General features: G+C 43.2%; 1 protein-coding gene across 5 annotated transcripts; it reads right to left on the reverse strand.

Annotated features, from left to right (window-relative positions):
- Positions 1 to 849: 849 nt before the first annotated feature.
- LOC141108107 (UDP-N-acetylglucosamine transferase subunit ALG13-like) lies at positions 850 to 25895 on the reverse strand. Of its 5 annotated transcripts, XR_012236008.1 has the most exons (5): positions 25678 to 25886; positions 21243 to 21405; positions 18307 to 18445; positions 1264 to 1373; positions 850 to 1176 (listed from the first exon to the last, which is right to left on the reverse strand). XR_012236008.1 is itself a non-coding variant. In XM_073599351.1 (4 exons), exons 1-4 carry the CDS (start codon positions 25759 to 25761, stop codon positions 1337 to 1339), a joined length of 423 nt encoding a protein of 140 aa, XP_073455452.1. In that variant the 5' UTR covers positions 25762 to 25886; the 3' UTR covers positions 850 to 1336. The 5 variants fall into 5 exon arrangements, 4 of the variants coding, with proteins under 4 accessions (XP_073455452.1, XP_073455451.1, XP_073455450.1 ...); XM_073599351.1 differs by having other exon boundaries at positions 850 to 1373; XM_073599350.1 differs by lacking the exons at positions 850 to 1176; positions 1264 to 1373 and adding an exon at positions 13446 to 14917 and having other exon boundaries at positions 25738 to 25895.

Here is a 25895-nt window from a genome sequence, read left to right on the forward strand (position 1 = left end):
CTGACCTTGGGGCAGTTTTTGCCCTTTTCCCCTTCTTATCAATGTAGCCTTAAAAGGGTTGTAAAGGTATTTTTTTTTTAAAAATAACAAACATGTTATACTTACCTCCACTGTGCAGCTCGTTTTGCACAGAGTGGCCCCAAACCTGGTCTTCTGGGGTCCCTCGGCGGCTGTCTCAGCTCCTCCCCGCAAGAACTAAACACCTTCATGCGAGCTCTCTCGCATGGTGTTTAGTTCTTGCGGGCGCGCTCCCGTGATACAGCCGGTGGCTATAGCCGCTGACTGTATCACTCGGCCCCGCCCCCCGGCGTGCCACATCATTGGATGTGATTGACAGCAGCGCAAGCCAATGGCTGCGCTGCTTTCAATCCATCCACTCTAGCCAATCTACGGCCAGGCTGAGCGGCGAAGAGGATGTCGGGAGCGAGCACGGGACTTTCGAGGGGTCAGGTAAGTAAAACGAGGGGGCTGCGGGGGCCGGCATTGTTGGATGTTTTTTCACCTTTACAACCCCTTTAAGGTAATTCTAAAGAAAATCTAACAACAAAAGTTGTATAGTGTGTATCCAGCTTTAGGCTCGATTCACATCTATGCATGTTGTTTTTGAGCGTTTCTGCAGTGCTTTTTAACCGTGTTTCTGCCACGATTTGCATTTTTTATGCTCTTTTTGGGAGCGAAAATTTGTTTAATGCAAATCGCGGTAAAAACGCACGACATGCTTTTCTGCAGTATAAATGGGGAGTTTGGGACTTTAGATGAGGCACATGTAATATGCCTCCATCCTGGTTTCAATAAGGAAAACAAAAAGTGAAATTTGGGACTTTAAATGAGGTGGTTGACTCGTGTAGCTAAATGCAATCAAATTTTATTTTTGGAGTAAAAATTATATAAATGCATAACAATAGTAAAATTCATATAAGAAAGTCAACAAGTAAATATATTTGTACGTATGCATAAAAATAGTATCATCATGTTCACAAATGTATACATGGTAAACACATGGCAATCGTATATAGCATGATCGATTCACATAATAGCTGGCAGCCTGATTGGTAATTCAAAAGGTTAAAAATACGACATATCCAGATATTTTTCTAGTGGGGCACATAGCTACATCCTTAAAGTCTGACGCGTTTGTGTAAAAGCAGTTCTTCAGGGGCGGATGTTGTAGAGTATCTATAAAAACATAACGTAAGAATTAATCCTAGTGTTGGGGTAGGTACAGCAGGACAAGATATAATGTCGTCCACCCTGCGTACTTACGTGCCAGTAAATAGCGACGGTGTGCAGTATGAGCAGAACCGAAGCCATAGGAGTAGTCCGTCCCGGGAGCTGACTACCCCTTTGCTTTTCTGCAGCTTCTCCATTGAAATCTATTGAACCAAAAAAAGCACCGTTTTGCATTTAAAAAAGTCCCTGAACCTTTCCAAAAATGCAGTAACACAAAAAATGCATTGATGTAAACATGTTCCATAGGAACCCATGTTAATGTGGTTGAAAAAAAGCAACCTGCAAGACAAAGGCATAATGAGCTAATATGCATTGATACTAGCTCATTATGAAATACTTACCTTAGACCGAAGCTGTTGCAGCGGTCCCTGTACACCACTGTGACCGGCGACATGTCTCCCGGAGTTATTTCCGGGCTCCAGCACTGTGATTGGATGGAGCCATGATGATGTCACTCCCGCGCATGCGCGCGTGAGCCGCCAGTCATGGCACAGCTCCTGAAGAAACGGCACAAGCGAGCCGTTTTAGTGCGCATGTGCCGATGACGTCACATGCGGATACAGTGAATATCTCCTAAACGATGCAAGTTTGGGAAATATTAAGGGTACCTACAGGCAAGACTTATCTGTAGGTAAAAGTGGTGTAACAGGGTTTACAGCTACTTTAACCACCTCAATACAGGGCACTTTCAGCCCCTTCCTGTCCTTGCCATTTTTCAGCACTGTCACACTTTGAATGAGAATTGCGCAGTCATACAACGCTGTACCCATTTGAAATTTGTATGCTTTTCTTCACACAAATAGAGCTTTCTTTTGGTGGTATTTAATTGCTGTTTTTTTTTACTAAAAAAATAGAAATAAAAAAATCTGAACATTTTGAAAAAAAAAAAAGTTTTTATTAGTTTGTCAGTAGATTTTGTAAATAAGCAATTTTTCTCCTTCACTGATGTGGCTGCACTTATGGGCACTGATGAGGAGACACTAATATGCCGCACTTATGAGCACTGATAGGCGGCACTGACTGACATCACTAATGGGAACTGATTGCTGGCTTTATTGTAATCAGTGCCCCAATTACTGTACATCTCTTGCAAGGAGATGCTGCTGATCGGCTCTCCTCGCCACACGCTCTGTCAGTGTGAGGAGATGAGAGCCGATTACCGGCAATTCCTGTATTTACATGTAATGGGCTGTGATTGGACACAGCCAATCACTTGGTTAAAGAGATGGGGGGTCACGCCGTGTCCTAGCAACACAGCACGGCCACAATCGCTAAGTGCCCCTCACGGCATGCGGGAGCGGCCATTCGGGTGCGCCGTCATATGATGTCCACCCAGAACAAGAGCCACACTAGCCCTCGGTCATTTGACAGTGGGCGGCTGGCAAGTGGTTAAAAAAAATGGCCTGCATTTCTGCAAAAAGCATGAAAAAACACATCAGTGTGAATGGAGCCCAAGCATGACATTAAAATTGAGAATTGAAATATGCAGAGTACTAGAAATACCTAAAAGGAACCAATGATATTTCACCATTTGCTTTTGGGCAAACTTTTAACAAGAATTTGATTGGTTGATGTTGTATACATCTACAAACGTGCCCCAGAATCTAGCCCAGCTCAGAGAGGCATACTGATCCTGCATACTCAGCTAAGCAATGTCCACCCCATATATACCTAGCTAGGAGACTGAAAACCTGAATGCTCTTGCAGAGAGATCCTTGATACCTTTCTCCTTGTGCTCAGTCCTAGACTGCAGATAAATATCTTTCTATATTATACTGTTGATCATCCCATTTTCCAGTAGTTTACTGTCAGTTTCTTTACTACAACCCCAATTCCAAAAAAGTTGGGATGTTGTGTAAAATCTACATTAAAACAGAATGCAATGATTTGCAAATCTCAAAAACCCATATTTTATTCACAAATTGATGGCAACACGTCTCAAACAAACAAATGGCCCCTGCCCCCACCTATAACTGGCCTTCACAACAAGGAGCACATGGAAGGGCAAATGCATAAAAGACAAAAACAGAACATTCCATAGCTCAACTTACCAACCAGTCTGCTGACCAACTGAATTAACCTGTCCAACAGTCAGCATTAAAAACAGGGGTTTAGTTAACACGCACTTGCAAATGCATGCATAAGCTGCAAGGCCTCTTCACGGCACCCTGAGTATGCCTGCAGTCCTAAACACTACTGAATTTATGAGCGTCTCCACAGTGGGAGCACATGCATTCAATAGATAGATGAGGGTCAGGGATCTGGGACAGGGCCATGTTTACCATGGTGTAGAAGCTCTTGTTTTAAAAACACTCTGTAAATGTCTTGGAACTAAGGAGACAGGAGTTTTGGGAGAGGAATGTTGTCCCATTCTCACCTGATATATGATTTTAACTGCTCAACAGTCCTTCTTTGTCCTATTTTTTGTTTCAAAATTCCCAAATTATTTTCAGTTGGTGAAAGGTCTGGACTGCAGGCAGGCCAGTTAAGCACCTGGACTCTTCTACTACAAAGCCATGCTGTTGTCATAGATGCAGTATGCGGTTTAGCATTGTCCTGCTGATATATGCAAGGTGCTTCCTGAAAAAGATGTCATCTGGATGGGAGCATATGCTGATCTAAAACCTGGCTATATCTTTTAGCACTGATAGTGCCTTTCCAGATGTGCAAGCTGCCCATTCCATACACACTAATCCACTCCCATACCATCAGAGATGCAGGCTTTTGAACTGAGCTCTGATAAGTCAGAAGGTCCCCCTCTTTTTTAGTCTATAGGAGGCAGCGCCCATGGTTTACCAAAAAGAATGTCAAATTTTGATTAGTTTGTCCACAGAATAGCTTTCCATCTTGCAACAGACCATTTTAAATGAACTCTGGCCCACAGAAAACGACTGTGTTTCTGAGTCATGTTCAGACATGGCTTCTTCTTTGCATAATAAAACTTTACCTTGCATTTTTGGATGCCACAGCGAACTTTGTTCACAGACAGCAATTTCTGGAAGCATTCCTAAACCCATGCAGTGATGTTCTCCACAGAATCATGCCTCTTTTTAAAGTAGTGCCATCTGAGGGCCAGAAGATCATAGGCATTCCATATTGTGTTTTGGCCTTGTCCCTTGTGCACAGAGATTTCTCCAGATTCTCTGAATCTTTTGATGATATTATGTACTGTAGATAATAATATATTTAAATTTTTTGCAATTTTGTTAGACAATTTTTAGATGCAGCTTGGTGAATCCTGCCCATCTTTACTTTTGTGACACGGACTCTCTAAGATGCTCTTTTTACGTTACTGACCTGTTCCCAATTAACCTAATTAGTAGCAAAATGTTCTTCCTTGTAAGTAATACTTACTTTACCAGGTTTTTGTTGCCTTATACGTAACCTTTTTGAGACTTGTTACTGCCATCAATTTCAAAATGACCTTATTTTTTTCTTAAAATGGTACATTTTCTCAGTTTAAACATTTGGTATGTTTTCTATTGGGAATAAACTATGGGTTTATGAGATTTGAAAATCATTGCATTCTGTGATGTAGATTTTATGCAGTGCCCTGTTTTTGGAATTGGGGTTATAACTGCATAGCTTATGACACTAAACACACTGATTAATGGTATATGGGACAGATGACTTCCTTGTTTTTAGCCCCTTTTACTAAAGAAAATATTAAAAGCAGTATTAAACTCAAAAGCAAAAACATTATATTGCAACTTACCAATTCTTCGATGTGATTGCTGTATTCATTTTCTTTTTAAGGCTTTCGTGCTTCTATTTTCATCCAGTCAGCAAGTCTGTGGTTTTCAAAAGCTCTCCAACAGAAAGCATCAATTTACATGGATGAGACAAACCACTTAACACTGGCAGGGGTGATTAAAATGATCCACTTCTATATATTTATGCAAAACCTTTATCCGAAAAGGAAAAAAGTGTGAGCTAGATCAAGCGAATAGGCTGTCAAAACTGGACCGCATGGGAACACATGCTTTCCAGTGTGAACCTGCTCTTAGGGCAGATGATTGATGTAGCATTTACTTCCTGGTATCCATCTCCCCTTAACTCAAACATGCAGGCAGGAAGGTGTGCTTATCTGAGGGTCTCTCCTTAGCCACCCCCCCCTAAAAAAAAAAAAAGTTTAAAGTGGATGTAAACCCGATTCATTAAATTTGACCTAAGCACATATATCTTATCACTCTCCAAATCCCTAAGTCCCGTGTCTTTCTGCTGCTCTGTTCTTCTGTTATCAGCATGATAACTTCTGACAAACGAGATAAAACCAGCCTGAAATTTGTGCTGGGGTGGGTGCTATAAATAGATTAGCAGAGGGCTGGTCTATTCAAAGCACAGCTCTGAACATTCCTTCCTTCACCTATGTGGAGGGGGTGTGCCTTTCCTCCAATCAGCTGTCACACAATGTATGCCAAGAATCCACACCCAGTGCTGAACAGAAAGAAAAGAATCTCTAACACAATGTGCACTGTTTAAAGAATATAGCAAGCTGAAGACAGCAGATATAAATGTAAAACTTATGTAGGGAGATTTGTTTCATCCCTGTGTATCATCTGAGGCTGTTCACTTCACTGGGTATATGTGAGGGTTTACATCCACTTTAACCACTTGCCGCATTCCCTATTGCAAAATGACGGCAGCAAAGTGGTTTGAAAACCCTGACTGGACGTCAATAGACGTCCGCAGGATTCACCGCTATTGCGCGCCCCCAGGGGCGAGCACCACGGCGATCGGGGATGACACTTGTCCCTCGGACACAGCGCATCCCCGATCAGGGTAAACAGCCAATGAAATTGGCTGTTTACCATGTGATCGGCTGTGTCCAATAACAGCCGGTCACATGTCATAACAAATCGGATGCGCGCACAATGGTCGCCGCCGGGGGCGCGCAGCGCGCCGATCGGAGATGCCGAGTGTCCTTTGGACACAGTCCCATCCCGATCAGGGTAAACAGCCAATGAAATGGCTGTTTACCCATGTGATCGGCTGTGTCCAATCACAACCGGTCACAAGTATAAACAAAGTAGCGGTTTCCAGGGATCTCTCCTTCTCACTCCTCACACACCGATCGTGTGAGGAGAGAGAAGGAGAGATCTGATCAGTGAGTGAAACACCTTTCATAACACTTGTCTACTGTCTACACAACACGCACCCCCCCCCACCACCAATAAAGAGAACCTGTCACAGCCCATCAGGGTCTGTCACAGCCCATCTGGATCTGTCACAGCCCATCAGAACCTGTCACAGCCCATCAGAACCTGTCACAGCCTGCCATCAGCACCGCCATCGGTACCGCCATCAGCACAGCCACCGCCATCAGCACAGCCACCACCACCATCTGGATCTGACAGCCAATCTGTCACAAAGACCGCCATCAGTACCACTAACGGTACCGCTATTAGTACCGCCATCGGTACCGCCATCAGCACAGCCACCGCCATCAGCACAGCCACCGCCACCATCTGGATCTGACAGCCCATCTGTCACACAGAACGCCATCAGTACCACTAACGGTACCGCTATTAGTACCGCCATCAGTACCACCATCGGTACCATCTAGATCTGACAGCCCATCTGTCATTGCCCATCTGTCACACAGGCCCGCCATCACTACCGTCGCATAGTCCCGCCATAAGTATCGTCACACAGGTCATCAGTAACCTGTCAGTCAGTCACACAGGCCCACCATCAGTGAGCTGTCAATAGCACCACCAGTTCCGTCACACAGGCCCGCCAAAAGTACCACCATCATGTCCCAAAGAGGTTACACAGTTGAGGAGGCATATACCATCCTTGCCATGTCGGATGATGAGAGCAGCGGGGAGCTCTCATTATCCGATTCTGGTTCGGAATACGAGCCAGTGGAGGGTAGTGGATCGGAGTCCGAGTCAGCGGAGGAAATCGCCCCTCCTAAAAGAGTAAGGAGATCAGGACCAAGATCAGAACACCTGCCTACCACCAGCAGCGCCAGACCCCAGGAAGAGGAGCCCAGTACCAGTACTGGAATTGCACACCCAACCCAAAGAATCCGGGCCCAGTCCCACCTTCCCAATGCCCTGGCAAACCCCTTATGGTTGCCTGCCAATTCAGGATCCGCTACAATCCCCCCTTTTACTGCACAGCCAGGTGTGCAGCCCAACACTTCGAATTTTTCATATTTGGACTATTTCTATTTATTTTTCCCGGAAGATTTGTTGCAGTACATGGTGGACCAAATCTCTACGCAGAGCAAATTATTGCTGCCAACCCCAGTTCGTCCTACGCCCGTATGTTCTATTGGCGACGTCTCACACTAGATGAATTCAAATTGTTCCTGGGCCTTACTTTTAATATGGGGCTTACAAAGAAAAACAAACTATTTGCCTACTGGTCCACCCACCCCATCCACCACATACCCCTATATTCTTCTTTTATGTCCAGGACACGGTACGATATGATAATGCGTTTCTTACATTTTAATGATAATTCGCAGTGCCCTCCCCAAGATCATCCCAACCACGACAAATTATATAAGCTTCGCCCCCTAATAAATTCTTTTACCAAGCGATTTTCGGAAGTCTTTATCCCTGACCAAAATATTTGTGTAGACGAATCCCTTATCCACTTTACCGGCCGGCTCAATATCAAGCAGTATATCCCAAGTAAGAGTACAGGGGTGAAAATGAACAAATTATGTGACCGAGCCACTGGTTACGTGTACTCATTTCGCATTTATGAGGGAAAAGACTCCCAGCTCCAGCCCCGTGAGTGCCCCACATACATAGGAACCAGTGGTAAAATTGTGTGGGACCTTGCATACCCCCTGTTCTAAAAAAGGTTACCACTTATATGTAGATAATTACTACAGCAGCCTGCCCCTTTTCCGTCACCTGTATCGTGAAAAAACCCTGGCCTGTGGAACCTTCCGAAAAAATAGGAAGGGCTTCCCACAGAACTTACTTTCAAAATGGCTACAAAAGTTGGAAGCCGCATTCATGAGGAATGAGGGGGTGTTGGCCATGAAGTGGCAGGACAAGAAGGATGTTCACATGATGACTACCATTCACAATGACACCTTGGTGGAGGTTCAGAGAAGACGTGGCCCTGTAGTAAAGCCTGAATGTGTCCATGACTACAATCTGTATATGGGAGGGGTGGATTTAAATGATCAGATGCTGCAACCATATTTGTCAACCCGCAAGTCCAATTATTGGTATAAAAAAGTTGCATTTCATCTGTTTCATATGGCCATGTTCAATTCATTTGTCTGCTATCAAAAATCACCCGAAAACCAACCCATCACCTACCTCAAATATATTGAAAATATTATCACTGCCCTTATTTACCAGCAAGGACCCGCCCCAGGAAGCATTCGCTCTGATAGTGTGAGTCGACTTCATGAGCAACATTTTCCCTATACCATTCCCCCTGCAGAATCCGGAAGAAGACGCCAAAAGAAATGTCGTGTATGCTCAAGTAGAGGAGCCAGAAGAGATACAAGTTATTATTGTCCCTCCCAACCTGGCCTGTCTATCGGTGATTGCTTCAAAAATTATCACACATCCATCAGATATTAGTTCCCCTTATTAGTAACAGACTATATTTCCCCATTTCAATTACCTGTGTGCATCATTTGCCTGCCACCATGTTTCTACCTTCCATGTTAACTGACCCTGGCCTGTTTACCGACAATGTCTTTGCCTGCCGTTTTAACCACGTTTCTGACTACCACGTGCACCGACCTCAGCCTGTTTACCGACGATGCCTTTGCCTGCCGTTTTAACCATGTTTCTGACTTCAACGTGCACCAACCTCAGCCTGTTTACCGACGATGCCTTTGCCTGCCGTTTTAACCATGTTTCTGACTTCAACGTGCACCAACCTCAGCCTGTTTACCGACGATGCCTTTGCCTGCCGTTTTAACCACGTTTCTGACTTCCACGTGACCAACCTCTGCCTGTTAAATCGACCATGTTTTTGCCTGCCACTTGGACTGATCTTTTGCCCTTCTACTTCAGTACACAGGGGTCTCACATATGTGAGGGGCTTCAGAATAGCGTTCTGAGTAGAGAAAATCATTTTTTGGTTTTCTGTGTTCCCAGAACAGGGTCTGGTTGCCCGGAGGCTTCAAAGAGATTTGGGTGGGAGAAGCCTCTACCCCTGTCCCCCTGGCCCTAAGCTTGATGGTCCTTCCTGCTGCCTGGACCAATACTTTGGCTGTTCTGACCATATCGCTGCCTGTAATGACCCAGGACTTTATGGACTGTGTTTATTTCTGCTGCCTGGACCAATACTTTGGCTGTGTTGACCATATCTTGGCCTGCTGCCTCTACTGACTATAGACAATATTTCTGCCTGGACATCTCTGCCTGCTACCTGGACCAATGCTTTGGCTGTGCTGACAGTATCTTTGCCTGAACTAACTATGGACAGTATTGCTGCCTGGACGATTGCTTTTGCTGTTTCTGACCACATCCCTGCCTGCTGCCTGGACCGATGCTCTCCTCTGTGGACCACTACACTACTAAAACCACAGGTAATCTTTTGTTATTTGGTATTTACATGTTATGTGTTAGAAATATGAAGGGCCTTCAAAAATACGATCGGTAGTCATGAAATTATATGTGTAATTTATGCTCCTAGAATGACTGGAGGTGCTATTTGGATGTTGGGCTTCTGTATGTGGCCAGGCTGTGTAAAAGTGTCACACATGTGGTATCGTTAAACTCAGGAGGAGTAGTAGAATGTATTTTGGGGTGTCATTTTTTCTATGTACATGCTATGTGTTAAAAATATCTTATAAATGGACAACTTTGTGTAAAAAAAAATGCGTTTTCATTTTTTTCCCACGTTTTCTGAAAACTTCTGGAAAAAAATGAACTGTTCAAAAGACTCATTATGCCTCATAGATTATACCTTGGGGTGTTTGCTTTCCAAAATGGGGTCATTTTGTGGGCGTTTCCATTGTCCTGGTGCTCCAGAGCCTTCAAAAGTGAGATAGGTCATCATGAAATTATATGTGTAATTTTGCTCTTAGAATGCCTGGAGGTGCTACTTGGATGTTAGGCCTCTGTATGTGGCCAGGCTGTGTAAAAGTCTCACACATGTGGTATCGCCATACTCAGGAGTAGTAGAATGTATTTTTGGGTGTGGTTGCAAGTATGCGCATGCTTTGTTCAAGAAATAACCTGTCAATACAATAAGTTTGTGTTAAAAAAAAAAAAAAATTCTTCATTTTCCCAAGAATTGTGGGAAAAAATTACAACTTCAAAAAACTCACCATGCCTCTTACTAAATACCTTGGACTGTCTACTTTCCAAAAAGGGGTCATTTGGGGGGTATTTATACTTTCCTTGATTGTTAGTGTCTCAGGAAATGAGATAGGCCTTTAGTACATCAGGTGTGATCAATTTTCAGTGATTTGCACCCTAACTTGTAGACTCTATAACTTTCACACAGACTAAATAATATCCACTAATTTGGGTTATTTTTAACAAAGATATGTAGCAGTATAAATTTTGGCCCAAATTTATGAAGAAAAATGACTTATTTGCAAAATTTTACAATAGAAACTAAAAAAGTGTTTTTCTTTCAAAATTTCGCTCTTTTTTCGCTTATATCGCAAAAAAGAAAAAACCCAGCAGTGAGTAAATACCACCAAAAGAAAGCTCTAATTGTGAGAAAAAAAAATGTCGTTTGGATACAGTGTAGCATGACAGAGTAATTGTCATTCAAAGTGTGAGAGTACTAAAAGCTGAAAATTGGTCCGGGGCGGGAAGGTGTTTAAGTGCCCTGTATTGAAGTGGTTAAACCGAGTTAATATAATATACCGTCCTATCGATTCATTAATGCTGGCAGCATAAGGATTAAAAATAGTTTAAAATGTTGGTTGAGAGAATTCAGTTTAAATAATTACCGCCAATTCTCAGCTTAGAAAAGTGGTGGTAAACAAGACCAACTCTGATCTGACCTACGGAGGTATCCAAAGATGGGAAATGACTTGTCACTGGAGCCTGATGGGGACCTGAAGGACTAGTTTCCCGTCAGGTCTGCTTCAGTTCTGTGTGACATTACACAGCAGTGGGCAGATTCAAAAGGAAGGTGCTATTGGACTAAATAGTGGCCAAGGATCTACCCACTCCTATGCACCATCAATCAAAAGTGGAGCGGAGTGGATTGAAGTGGCATGGAATTCCCCATCAGACCCTGCCCACCCGTATATAAAAATCTTTGGTCAAATGCCTGTCAGTATGGTTGGCGCAGTGGCCAGGAAGAGAGGGCAGGACTGAGACAGAGAAACACAGAGATCCGGTGTGGACACTCCTTTCCCACTGCAGACAAACAAAATTGCATACCCATCTGTGACTTGGGCACAAGCACCAATACTTTAGGTGCTGTACCCCAAAAAATTTGAAATTGTCTCTACAAAGTTCTCCAAATATCTACAAAGATGCCAGAGCTCCATTTATAAAAATGGTTTCACACAAAATGTACACAACTTTTACCCAAGATTTTCACATTTATCTAATTGAATTAAGTTGTCCAATTGTCTGAGTGTTAATCTTTTGTGAAATCAGTTGTAAATAGACCTCTAACGATCCATTCTCACTACTGAGCACTTCAACAAACGTTACTCACTCCAAATGGCACTTGCATGCACCTCACCTATACACATGCATTGCAGCACAATGCATGGTAACATTTTAGCCAGGTGATGTGCTGCCAAATATGCTACATGCACATATTTTGGTGCGTTAGGCAGCCCATTCACTTAACGCACAGCACAACATGCCCTAATGCAGCATAATAGTGTGAATGGGACTTAATGTCCACTGATATATTTAAAAAAAGGCTTCTCTGCATTACATTTATGCAAAGCTAATTATGCATTTTTCATCCACTCGTTTAACCATAGAACAATTTAATTTCTAACATGAAATCTGAGAGGTATACTTATTCTCCTGCTTCTTTAAAAGCCAGAAATGTATTTGCTTTTGGCCATCTCTGATTGTGACACATATGCCTGTACTTGTGACATCATTCCCTGTTCTCAAACTGATCACTCCTCACAGACAACTTTTTGAATAACTGTAAGACACTGAGCAAAACCTAAAAAGGCTCATATCAAACCTATACGATGTATGATCAGTCATTCTACACTGTATAGAAGGCCAATCCAATATTAGGTATATGGGCCTATCAGAACTTCTAAATGGCATAATTCAATCCTATACTATGTGTGAAAAGGCAATCTGTGCTGCAGAGAAGGCCTATGTCAATCCAATGTGTGATCATATTTGCCTGGATACGCTGGTGTGCTCTCAAACTACAAAAAAAAAATTATATTAATTTAGTTTACCTGGCTTTCTCCCAAATGTACTTGTATGGCTGTGGTTTTAACATTAGAATATGAGCTTCTTTATGCAAGAACTAATGTAAAGGCTCTATGTACTCTACATAATTTTGTGTAATGGGAGAATTCTAAAAGTCAATAATGTAATAAATATTATGCTTGAAATGTTCATCAATGAACACTTATGTAAGTGGTATGTAATGATCATGCAAGCAGAATCCAACCACTTGCTCATCACTTACAGTGTGCTCTGGGTTAAGAGTAAAGCCAAAAGTTTAGATAAGTTATTTTTAACCCTAAAGATTTAGTTACCCATCTTTGCTTTATGGAAATACACTTTGCAGGATCCTAGAGAAATCTTTACTGCACGGATGTTTCGTCCACTTCAGGTCTCTAAACTTCTGATGCACAGGGAATTAATAGCTTCATATCTCAGGGCTGAATTCAGTAGAAAAAGGCCCCTAACGGGAACCCTCCCCCTTCTCCCCATCCATTGAGAAAAGTTCCTTCATGGTGTACACTGCATGTAACATGATTTGACTGGGGAAGAGGATTATGTGATGCATCAGATGCTCCCCCATCTACAGACAGTGAAATTATGAAATGAATTCTACTCAATGGATGAGATGGGAGAAGGGGTGGGTCCCAGTTGCGATGTTTTTCTATTTAATTCAGTTTAGAGACCCAAAACTACTAACCTCCATGTACTGGGAGCTCAGAGACAGAAAAAAGGACTGGGATCCCCGCAGTAAAAATTCTTCCAGGATCCAGCTCTCTGCATGACATACTGCATTACAGGCAAGTTAGGCTGATAAAGTGGTAGATCTAAAAACAATTTTAAGCTAAACTTGAGCGTTACCTAAAGTGACTGGAAAAATTCTATGAACACCCCGTTTTTATTTGTCCCATTCATTTTGAAAACCCATTACTCAAACACACACTTTTACACCTATAGAAATGTTCTACACAGTAAACAGGATGAGCATATACAAAATACACAGTATAAAATGTAATAGTAAAGACAGGTAAAACAATACACAAAATATAATACAAACTTGTTAAATAAAATATTTTGACAAACTTTCCTGAAAAGCAACATCTTAAAGTGAACATGCCACAGCAGTTTAATTGACATATGCTTCTAATAGTAGGCTTAACAAGATTTCTGCACATAACTCTGGTAAGGGCAAACGTTCTTCCTGCACACCCTGAGGAACCCTAAACCCTAGCACATGAAAGCCAAGCATACCCCATGAGTGAATATCCCCCCTATAAAACATACCATACAGAGAAGTACAAGCATTGTATAATGAGCTGCAGGATTATGTTCAGGCAGCTTGTAGTGGTTAGTAGGGTCAAAAGTTATTTATCTTTGTAATAGTGAAACATCACCAAAAGTACATGATTTTAAGGCATCGGCCAATTAAATGATCATTCTAGTTGAGGCAGAAACACTTAAGTAAGGGGAGTAGTGGTCCCTCTGACAAAAAAAATAGGATATTGTCAGCTCAGGTAACAGGAGTTTCCATGATGATAAAATAATCAGGCCACAAGCTTTTGCACTCCATTATGGATGTTATGTCAGCCTAAGATGAAGAAAATATGTATATGTTGAAGGTACCAGGGCTGCTGAACTAAGAACCATCCACCACAATGGTAGAAGATATAGGAGCCTACTAAGATGACTTAGTGACAGAGGAACTTTTCACTTATTTTCAGTAAGTGAAAGAGTGCTTCACTTTTCCTGCCATTTGGCTCACTCTCATGCACGGTTCTGTAATTAATTTAAAACAAATATGAAATGGTTCTGTTCATATAGGACAACATTGTAGAAAGAACTAAAGATGATAACTACCCACAGCAACCCTCTAGCTTCTGCCTTGCATTCAAATGAAAGATTACAAAAAATAAAAGGAGGATCTGTTTTGTTGCCTGTATAGACTTTTCACAATTTATTCTCAGGCAACTAACAAGGTCATGTTTTTAGAGCATTGGTGCATTACCTCCTGTTCACTAACAAACACATACAGCATATTTCACCTTCACAGTGTGGAGACATTAGGATAATACATCTGTAGCAGGCTTTTAGGACAGTGGTTAAGAAATAGGCAAAAACATGCCATGATAATGAAAGCTATTAGTTTAAAGTACTAGTTCTATAAACATTTGGAGGAGTCCACATTATAAATGTGTCTAAATATTCCCATAGGAAATAGATTTCTTCTACTTATAAACTGCTATGTAAACCCCACTGCTTGATCTAAAAATTCAGCAAACTTTTCAGGTTGGCCTGGTGGAAAAACCTTCAGAGATGAAAGATCCATGGACTTTAACGTGTTCCCCAGGGTACTGAGCAAAAAATAAAGAAACAGAAAATTACATATTGATATAGGACAGTTTAGATAGTATGTTAAAAAAAAATAAAAAAGTACACAGATGTTCTAAACCCATAATCTCTGTTATCTCATCTATTTCACTTGTACTTTAGAACCCCACTCAACATCTTTTTTTATACTGCTGTCTGTGATTGTTATCTATATTAGAACCTCCCTCTCACTTTGGTTGTCCTGTGAAGGAAAACTTGCTAGACAGGAAAAATGTCTGGCCATGAAAACTTTTCAGATGTTCTGATCTTTTGCCACTTTATCCAAAAGTGAAGATTGTCTGGTGTTTCATTATTGACTTGGTTTAAAAATACAATAATCATTACTATTTTTGTTATATTCTAAACATATATGGCTGCTGTCCTATCCCTTTCGTTTGTAATGATCCTTTATCAAAATGAAAAGCAACACGGTAAATATATTTTCTATAAACACAGGGCCACTGGATGGACATACAAAAGGAGCAAATAGAAAACCTATACAACTACCAAGAATGCAAGCTGGCATCTCTAGAAATTATGTAGAGTTTGTGGCTTTGTAAGTTTGGGACACGCATGGAAAACTTTTCCACATTTCAGGCATATTTAGGAATATGCATCAATTCTAGATAGATTAAAACAGTATTAAGCCCAAAACCAGTCGTTAGATGTGGTGGCTGCATTAGTTTTCTTTTTTTTTTAAGGCATTTTCCTTCTATTTTCACCTGGTGACCTGGCCAGTAACACACCTCCTGTATTTGGAGTGCTCCCACTCTGGATGAAGTAGCACAGGGGGCAGAGCAGACAGCAGCATTGTCAGTACTAAGGGGGGGGGGGTGTTAAAGGCTACGTTCACCTTTGAAACATGTTACATGTTTAATCCGTATTTAGGTTGGTGCAACATGGTCCAGCTCCTGCCTCCTATCCCAATCCCCCCTCCCTGTGACAGCAGGCCTGGATTCTTCTCCTCTAACCCGCTGTCACTTTTTGAAACAGCGTGGCTCCTCCCACACAAATGTAGCATTAATTCACAGATTCCTGTGAATGAAAAAAACTACATTTACTGTCTTCTGCCAAGGCAGATGGACTTACAATTTCAATGGGCTGCGGGGATGCTGATGAGTACTCATACTGACATGTTCTTCAGCTTTCAAAACAGAAAGCCCAAATAGAGGTACGTGCCGAATGCTGGAGGACATGTCTGCAGGAGCCCACATTGCACCCATGATCTATCTCAGGTGCAATGCTTTCCAGGCTCCTGCAGGAAATAACAATAAATACACTTTCTGCAAGAATATGTGCATATTGAAACCAAACTCCAGCTCACACTATAAAATCAAGTTCCAGCAAACAATTATTTTTCTTTTGGGAAAAAAGGTTTTACGTGAATAAAACACTGATCATTGTAAGCACCCCTGCCAGTGTCAAATGTTTTTTCTCATCCCTGTAAAAACAGATACATCTGGATAAGAACTTGTTCTGTTGATAAAAAACAAACAGACTTACTAGCTGGGTCACCAGATGAAAGTAGAAAGCATAAAAAAGAAACCTAATGCAGCCATTACATCTAATTGGTAAGTTGCAATAAATTAAATGTTTGCTTTTGGGTTTAATACTGCTTTAAGTGTTTGCAATTTTCAATTCTGCATGCACATTTCTGTGCTGGTAAATCAGTCTCGTTTACAAGACATACCACTTTTGTTTATGAGCAAAATTCTGCTATTAGACTAAGGCCCCTTTCACACGATCGGACCGTTCATGTCCGCCTGTCAGTTTTGACGGCGGACCTGAACGGGCGCTCCATGTTAGCCTATGGAGCAACGGATGTCAGCGGAGACATGTCCGCTGACATCCAACCCGGTCCGATCCGCTAAAAGCAGACGGATGGCCCTACGTCCAGGTCCGTCACTGGCAGATCGGGTGAGATCTGATGAAAACGGACATGCTGTCCGTTTTCATCCGATCCCTCCATAGGCGGCAGCGGCGCCTGACAAGCCCCTCCCAGCTCAGTGAGCAGAGAGGGACCTGTCATCCGCCGGCTCAGCGGAGATCAACAGAGAGATCTCCCGCTGAGCCGGCGGACTCCGTGGAAGCGGAGTCCACCTCGTGTGAAAGGGGCCTTAAGCTAATGCTGTGGCCCTCTCGTATAAAAATGTATCAGTATTGCAGCCTCATTTTAAATACAAAGGGCAGTCCCCATAAACATGAAGCGTAACACAACTAATGTCATTAACCCCTTCGCACCCAAGGGTAAAACAATTTTAAGCGCCTAAGCCCAATTTTGCATCTTTGACGTGTATTAGTAAAGCCGTACATATCATTACAACTACTTTGTGCATCCAGGTGGATTAGAACTTGTTTTTTTCCACGATTAATCGGGCTTTCATTTGGTGGTAAATGGTAATGGATATCTCCTGATATTGAAACTGGCCCAAAATGGTAAAAATAAATAAATAAATAAATATAAATATATAAATATATATATATATATATATAAAAAAAATAATGTAGCTGTATATTTCTTGCTACTACCATAACCTACCACCAAAAAACAACCACAAATAAAATTCTCCCGCTCCTTACAATCGAAGGGATACATATGCATATGTTAGTTGTTGTATGTACCTGTAGTATAGCCCAGAACAAAAAAAAAAAAAAAAAGTGTGCATTTTGCTTTTTTTTTTTTTTTTTTTTTTTTTTAATCTTACCTAAAACACATTGACACTAACTCTAATTTAAAAAAAAAATCCTGTGCAAAAAAAAAAATCCTGACCCTGACCTTTGACCCAAATACTAACCCTAGCGTTGACTTGGACCCAACCTTGATCTAGGCATGTTTTTAAATATTATTTTCTTTCTACACATTTTTTTTCTACCTCTGCAAGGACAGAGAAAGATTCAATGTATCTTTCTCATCCATCCACAGAGACAGAAAACATGGGAGTGGGCTTCACTGGGACTGATCCATGTCCCAATCATTAGAGCGCGGCCCGGGGCTCTCCGTGAGATCCTGGTCACTGTGCGGCACATTCCAAGCACAAAGCACATTGCAATCCCATGGCAAAAAGTCCAGTGCAGTGGGGCTATTGTCCATTCTCCTACGAAGTCAGGGGCTGACACATAAGAGATGCAATTTTTCATTAGACATACATGTCTTCCAGCTTTTGATCATTAAATAAATCACTCACTGTGTTGCAGCCGGTGAGCAGGTGTGGAAATGAGCCCCTCAGTGACCTTTATTTAATGACAAATGTAAGAAAACTACTTTATGCGAATGCCCTGTGCGGCCAATGCAGATCTGCATGGAAAGAAATGCACACTTCTTATTCAGCTATACCACAAGACATTCTTGACACGACAAGCCTGAGTGTTATACCTGCATGTGCAGTAATACAAGTGTCCATCCTTATGCAATTGATTGGCCAGTTCAAGCTGATGGTTGGACATCAGTTTTTCATTAATCACAACAATTAGATGTTTTTTTTCTTCAAGTGTTTCTAGGCAGCTTCCAGCACCTAAAAAAAATTAAAAATAGCCAGCAATTCAGTTTAATGTACTTTTGTTGGCAACATATTTCATATGTTATAGTTAAGAAGAGGATACATGGATATAAATATTAGATGTGATAGAAAAGGATAAAACTATTAACTGTATAAAAAAAGCAGGGCTCAAAATTTCAAGTCCCTACCCGCTAGCCAGGCCTTAAGGGTTACTCTCCACCAGTTGCCCCACCCAACCCCTACCCTGCCCCTAATTCTGCTCCTAAACACGCCCTCATAAATTATCTCAAGAAATGACACTTAAAATGTTTTATGCAGAATTAAGTTACAAAAATAAATGCTAACAACTTTATCAGTGCAGCCTCACCTGTGCCCAACAATGCAACCAGGGGCGGCAGTATAGGGGTAGCAAAAGTCGCCATTACAACTGGGCCCTATGCTGCAGGGGCTCGTGGGGGCCCATGTGCTCCTCCCCGAGCGGTGGCTGCATATGTGACCGAGCTCCCTGATCCTCAGCCGATATGTAAAATCAGCAGTGCAGGAGCTCGGTCACCCTGTGTTTACTCTGAAAGTGAAAGCAAGGGAGAGGTGTCTAGAACAGCGTTTGCTGTGCTCTCTGCCTCCCCCTACAGTGCAGTACCCGGCATAGAGAGTGAAGGTACAGTGCTGCAGCTACCAATTTTGAAAAAAGGCTATCTATATATGTTTGCTTATATGTGTGTGTGCGCATGTGTGTGTGTTTACATGCGTATGTATACACATTACTTTTAATCCTGACCCCCTTTTTCTTTAGGCCCCTTTCACAATGGGGCACTTTGCAGGCGATACAGCGCAAAAATAGCGCCTGCAAAGTGCCCTGAAACAGCCGCTGCTGTGTCTCCAGTGTGGAGCGGTGCGCTTGCAGGACGGAAAAAAAACCTCCTGCAAGCAGCATCTTTGGAGCGGTGTATTCACTGCTCCTGCCCATTGAAATCAATGGGGCAGCGCAGCTATACTGCCGGCAAAGCGGTGCTGCGGGCGGTTTTAACCCTTTTTCGGCCGCTAGCGGGGGTTAAAACCGCCCTGCTAGCGGCCAAATAGCGCCGCTAGAACGACGGTAAAGCGCCGCTAAAAATACACCCACCGCCCCAGTGTGAAACCGGTCTTCCAATCAAAATTTTTTTTTTTTTAGGGTGGGTTCATAATACCAACAAGAAAATACCACTCCTCTGAAAAGCGATGCAGGCTCAGATTGCTTTTTAGAGGCATTTGACTGGCAGTGAAGAGGCAATATGTTGAGCCTTGACTGGTAAAATGTTGAGAAACACTGATTACAGAGAAACTGATCTCTCCATTTTCCTCCTGCAGCTGCTGAAAGCTTGCGGGAGGGAGAGGAGAAATGGGGGAAATGGAAAGATCAGCTTCTCTATATGCAGCTGCCCCCACTGCTCCTCCTATGCAGCTTCTTTCTGCTGCCCCCGTGTGCTCTGCAGCCAGCCCCTCTGTACTTTTTCCTGGCCCTCCCGTGCTCTCTCCTGGCCCCTCCACTTGTCCCCACAGCTCCGCAGAGTTCCCAGAGTTCTCCTGCGGGGAATTTGTCAGAATGAAGCCTTTTCTGAATGGAGAGTCAGTGATCTGTACTGATCATGGACTCAGTCCATTCATAAATGAAACATAATAAACTGTATTTTCTATGCGTCAGTTGGCAAATGAAGGGGCAGCTAGCTCTATACAGAGCTATTCCTGTCCATTCATTCTGTGCAGCAGAGGCTTTTTCAATCTCCTTTCTCTGTCTCAAAGGTGAAACATCAGAGATCTGCTTAGACCCCTGATATCTCACCAAAGCCCCCCCAACGGGACACTTAAAAAAAAAAAAGTATTTAAAATATTTTAAATAAATAAAAAGGGACACTAGAAGAACTACCAGGGTCACAAACGTCGCACTTGCGACCGGGCCTTGGCGTCTCCACCTCCGGCTCGGAGGGAAGGGCCCCAGCTGGGGGTCAGAGGGGGCCCTTTATGGTTTCTTGCACTGGGGCCCTGAAGGTTCTAGTTACACCACTGAGTGCAACCTTACCTGTGTCCAACAATGCCGCTTCACCTGTGCCCAACAATACAGCCTCACCTGTGCAAGGGAAGAGAGGAAGAGGATTGCTGGCCGGTTCATCAGAGCGCCGAGGAACATCGCTGTAACAGATTACATTAGAATTGCCGTGTGTTCCCACCCTTCACCGTCACATACAGCCCCGCCTCCTGGCCCCGGGAACTTTTATACACATCCCGGCATTGGACGGGTGATCTATCAAAGTACCCGAGCCAGGAGGCGGGGCTGTGTGTGAAAGCGAGTGTGGGGAACATTCTGCAATGCTAATGAAAGCTGTTACAGCGATGTTCCTCGGCGCTTATGATGCGGCTGCCTGCTCTTCTCTCTCTTCCCCGGGGCGACCGCTGCGAGAACAGCTCCCATTCAACCCTGCCTGCTGGCGGTGCTCACCCACCCCCCCCCCCCCCCCGCTCCGAGGCAGCCCTCGTTTTCCACTAAAAATTTGAGGGCTGGTATACAGTATACGCTTAGTTGAACAAGAATAGTTTATCAAGTATTGTGCAGGATTGTTTCTCTTTTGTTGCATATCGCAGTTTTGATCAAGAATGAACAACCAACGTAAGTAAAATAATGCCCTCAGCTCTGACATAACCAGTTATACATATTCCTAGAGAGGGCAGATGGTAATCTAGGAATATATGGAAAAGATTTATAGGATGATAATATTTACAATGTAACCATTTCAATTTCACATAAATATATTTAAAAACACAGAAAATAACATGCTACCTGCATGGCTTATAACTAAATCTGCATTCCTAATGTCTTGGACAAGGGAATCTTTGTATCTGAAAACATCCATAGTAAAATTAGGAGTACTGTATGGCTCTGGCTCCACTGTTCCTCTTCCGATCTGAAGAATCATTCTGTTGTACCCAAGTTCTTTGAGGATCTGCATAAAGACAAAAAGCTATGCATTATAAAACAGATAGACTTATTCTATCTTGTATTAAACGAGTAATAGACCTCAGAGAGAGACATGCCCCTGTACAACATTAGTAAGGCCTCAGCTGGAATATGCAGTTCAGTTCTGGGAATCAGTTCTCTAAAAAGGTAACTGGAGAAAGTGTAGAGAAGGGCAATCAAACTGATAATAGGCATGCAGGAGCTCAGCTATGGAAAACAATTAACTGAACTGAATTCATTCTGTCTTGAGTAAAGGCAATTAAGGCGGGATATGATCAACATGCATAAATACATAAGTGGTCCATATAATGAACTTAGTGTTGAGTTCACTTTCACAATTCAAAAGGAAACAGTGGCACTCTATACATTTGAAGAGGAAAAAAAAAGGTAACCTCTACATATGGAAAGGATTCCTCACAGTAAGAGCTGTGAAAATGTGGAAGAGACTCCCTCAAGAACTAGTTGTGGACAGGTCATCAGTAGACAGTGTTAAATAAAAATAAAAAAGAGCTGGATGTATTTCTAAATGCACAAAATATAGCTGGATACTAACATTTATAGATTACACCCCCAGGGGCCGTTCATCCAGAGAATATCCAATTGCCTCTTGGGGGATCAGGGAGAATCTTTTCCCCTGCTGGAGTGGACTGGATCGTGCTTCAAGCCTGGTTTACACTATAGCACCTCTATGAGCTGTGTTTTGGATGGGTGCGGCAGCCACACTCCTAAAAATACAGGGTAAAGGTCCCTGCATAAGTTTTGAAATTGCAGCCCGCACAGAAATTGCAAGTGCAGTTCTCAGTGCGGGAAGCGGCTACTGCGATTTCCAGTGCTAATCCTAATGGCACCCACATGCATCTCCTGCGGTTTTCTGTGTGGGTGGTTGAGGCTGCGGGAACAAGTGCAGTCCCGCAGTGGCAATCACCTGCACAGGTGTAAACCAGGCCTTACCTAAAAACTGCTGTAAAAACGCCAGACAAAAAACCCTAACGTTTTAGCATATTTTTTTTTTTTTTTTTGTCGGTGTTTAGTCTAGTGTGTAAGCCATGTTTAGTAGCTGCTGCCTTAAGGTTCGGGGTCGCCGGCGTCCTTAACAACCAGTGAAGAGCTGGTTGCTAAAGAGCGGGCCGGGAAGCCTGCCGCCGCATCCTTATCAACGGATGAGTCATCAGCTTTCTTCCCCGCTGACAACTGAAAGAAAAAAAAAAAAAAAAGGAAGAAAAAGAAAAAAAATTGCCAGCAACACAAAAATGTACATATAAAAATTATGGTGTTGGTATGGGGTGGGGTGTCTCTCCAATCCACACCAGGCTCTTATCAGAGCATGCAGCCTGGAAGGCCAGGAAAGAGGAGTGGGGGGGGGGGGGGGGGGGGGGGGGACGACACGTGACAGTTCTTAAATAGGTAAGGGGCAGAGCCACCTGGCGACATCACCTGCTGGCACCGCCCTCAGTGACGTCACCGACCGATGCATGCTGGGTTGGTTGGTGACATCACAAGGGGGCGGTGCCACCAGGTAACGTCGCCGAGTGGCCCTGCCCTCAAGCTATTTAGAAACCGTCAGATGGTGGAGCAGGCAGATGGTGGTAGCCTTTGTCGCAGGGCAAGCTTTTTTTTTTTTTTTCCCCCCTTTTCAGGTCGGGCAGTGCGGCGGGCGTTGTTATGGACGATGCCTCTACATCGGAATTGTTTTTTCATTTTTAGAAAAAAAAATTGTCAAAAACTGTGTGTGTTTGTATTTCTTTTTGACACTTTTTTTTGGTGAATGAGTAGGGGTACAATGTACCCCTACTCATTCACATGGGGGGGGGAGCGGAATTTTTGTTAAAGAGGGCCCCCACAACCACCACCCAGGGTAGTGGCGGAAGAGGTCCTTGTCCCCATTAACATGGAGACAAGGTGCTTTGGGGTGGGGAGAGGCAGAGCCCCCCCCCCCCTCCCTGAACCCCTCCGCCATGTTGAGGGTATGTGGCCTGGTATGGTTTAGCCTGCCAGGCTGCATGCTCGGATAAGGGTCTGGTATGGATTCTGGGGGGGACTCCATGCCATTTATTTTTTTACATTTTCTTTTATTTTGGCATGGGTCTGGTATGGAATTTTTGGGGGAGACCCTCATGCCATTTTATTTCACATTTTTGTATTGCCGGTGAATCAGTTATAATATCCACAATCAGTTTAAAAACATCCACAACTGATACAGCCGGCAATGTTTTTTTTTTTTTCCATTCAGCTGATGACTCATCCATTGTTAAGGATGTGGCGACCGGCTTCGCGACCCGCTCCTCAACAACCAGCTAATCACTAAAAAAAAAAAACCAAAACACCAGCACTTAGCAGAGTTTTGTAGCGTTTAGGAGCGGACAGCATCTTTTCTGCTAAAAGGCTGCAGCTCCAGAACGCGCTGACCCTGTTTCTTTTTGTTTTTACAGCTTTAAAACGCCTATGTGTGCATGGACACATAACATGGAGAGGAGTTCTGAAGCTGTAAAAAGAAATGTCTGACACCGCTAAAAGCGGCAGTAAAAACACATAAGGCTTACCTATAGGTACCCTTAATATCTCAGTTTGGGAGAGATATACTTTAGATTCAACCGGCACATGTGCTCTGAAGGAACGGCATACCTGTGCTGTTCCTTCAGAGCCATGTCGTAAACAGTTGAGTCATCGTTGGATCGGCCATTCATATAGCCGAAACCGGCAAACCCGGAAAGAAGACTGGGTGAAGATGGAGGGCTTTGTTTTCAAGCAAGTCTGTCATAATTCTTCAGAGCCTCTCCCATCCTCTGGAACTCGCTACCTCATCCTGTCCGTCTATCCCCTACTCTTGCTAGCTTCAGCCAATCCATGAAAACTCATCTTTTCAGGGAAGCCTATCACGTCTCCAACTAATCTTTTACCACTTCCATCAGCTCATTCCCCACAGTTACAACCTTTTTTTCACCTGCACCACCCTATTAGATTGTAAGCTCTTCTGAGCAGGGCCCTTTTAATTCTCTTGTATTTTATTGTATTATAACTGCATTGTCTCCCTTTTATATTGTAAAGCGATGTGTAAACTGTTGGCGCTATATAAATCCTGTATTATAATATTATATGATGCATACTAGCACATTATGACAACCACTTGCCGACCGCCTAATGTACATGTACTGCGGCAAATCAGATCTCCTGTGCGAAATGACATACCTGTACGTCATTTCGTGCAGGAGCTCTAGGGGACACACACATGCCGCCAGAGGCGTGATTGCTTGCTGATTGGCTAGAAGGGGAGCCAATCATCGGGTGGCCGATGTCCACCGCCACCCGCGATTGTTCCCGAGAGACACAGAACGGCAGTCTGCCTATGTAAACAAGGCAGTTCGCATCTCTCAGTTTTTTATTTTTTTATACATACCTCTTCACTTGGTTTCTTCCAATGTGACATTCTGGGTCCTCTTTTCCCTGTGGTCAGGGGCAGTCATGAATGCTGCAACATTCTCCTATGAGCCCAGCAGCCTGGGTTCACTGGCAGTTTGTTCAATGATACTGGACATCATTTAACGCATAAAAGACCAGCAGAAGTAGAGAGTGCGAGTTGCAGTCCCCCCCCATCAAAATGCTGCTATGGAACCCCATGATCTGTAGTTACCTCCATATCAGCCTCCACTGTTCTCTCAGTGCAGGCTCTCTTTAAGCCCAGGTCCACACTGACAGTGGGAATTAAATTGAGTTCAGCTGAACTCGCACAAATTTCATTCCCACATGTCAGTCCCTACTTTGGGGGCAATTTCAGAGACAACTGTGGGGGTTTCTGCACAGATGTCTATGGAAATCACACCCCGAAATCGCAAAAAGTAGTGCAGAAACACACATACATACATTTGTGGGAAAGGAGGAGCTTCTAATATTATGGAAAGTCAGTGAAGGTCCACTTAAAGTGCAATCAGGTAGAACATCCTATCAGGGCCCATCCTCCACCAGTCTGGTTACAATACATTTGGGTTTATTTACTAAAGCTGGAGAGTGCAAAAAAAAAAAAAAAAAAAAAAGTCATCTTCTGCAGAGAAACCAATCAGCTTCTAACCTCAGCTTGTTCAATTAAGCTTTGGCAATAAAACCTGGAAGCTGATTGGTTTCTATGTAGAAATGTGCCTGATTTCACACTCTCTAGCTTTAGTAAATAAACCCCTGTGTCCCTAGCACGCAGTAGCAGTTCCTCCCTCCCAGTAAAGATCACACACGAAGCTCCTCGCAGTTCTGTCACTAGTAGAGGCCTTACACTTGTACAGCGTTCAGCGGACACACAGGAGATGAGCTCATCAAAGCTGGTGGTCCCCACCGTGACAAACACCCTCTTCCCCATCCCAGCTCCCGGCCTGTGTGTGTTATGGCTCCGTCTCTTCCTGCTACCATGAGAAGCTCGCAGCCATTGGTTCTAGCGATCACTTCTTCATTGGTCTCCGGGTGTCGCTGTTTGCGATTGGATCACGCGTCCTG

Source organism: Aquarana catesbeiana, linkage group LG09 (assembly GCF_042186555.1).
Source record: "Aquarana catesbeiana isolate 2022-GZ linkage group LG09, ASM4218655v1, whole genome shotgun sequence".
In the NCBI taxonomy this organism is placed as follows: domain Eukaryota; kingdom Metazoa; phylum Chordata; class Amphibia; order Anura; family Ranidae; genus Aquarana; species Aquarana catesbeiana.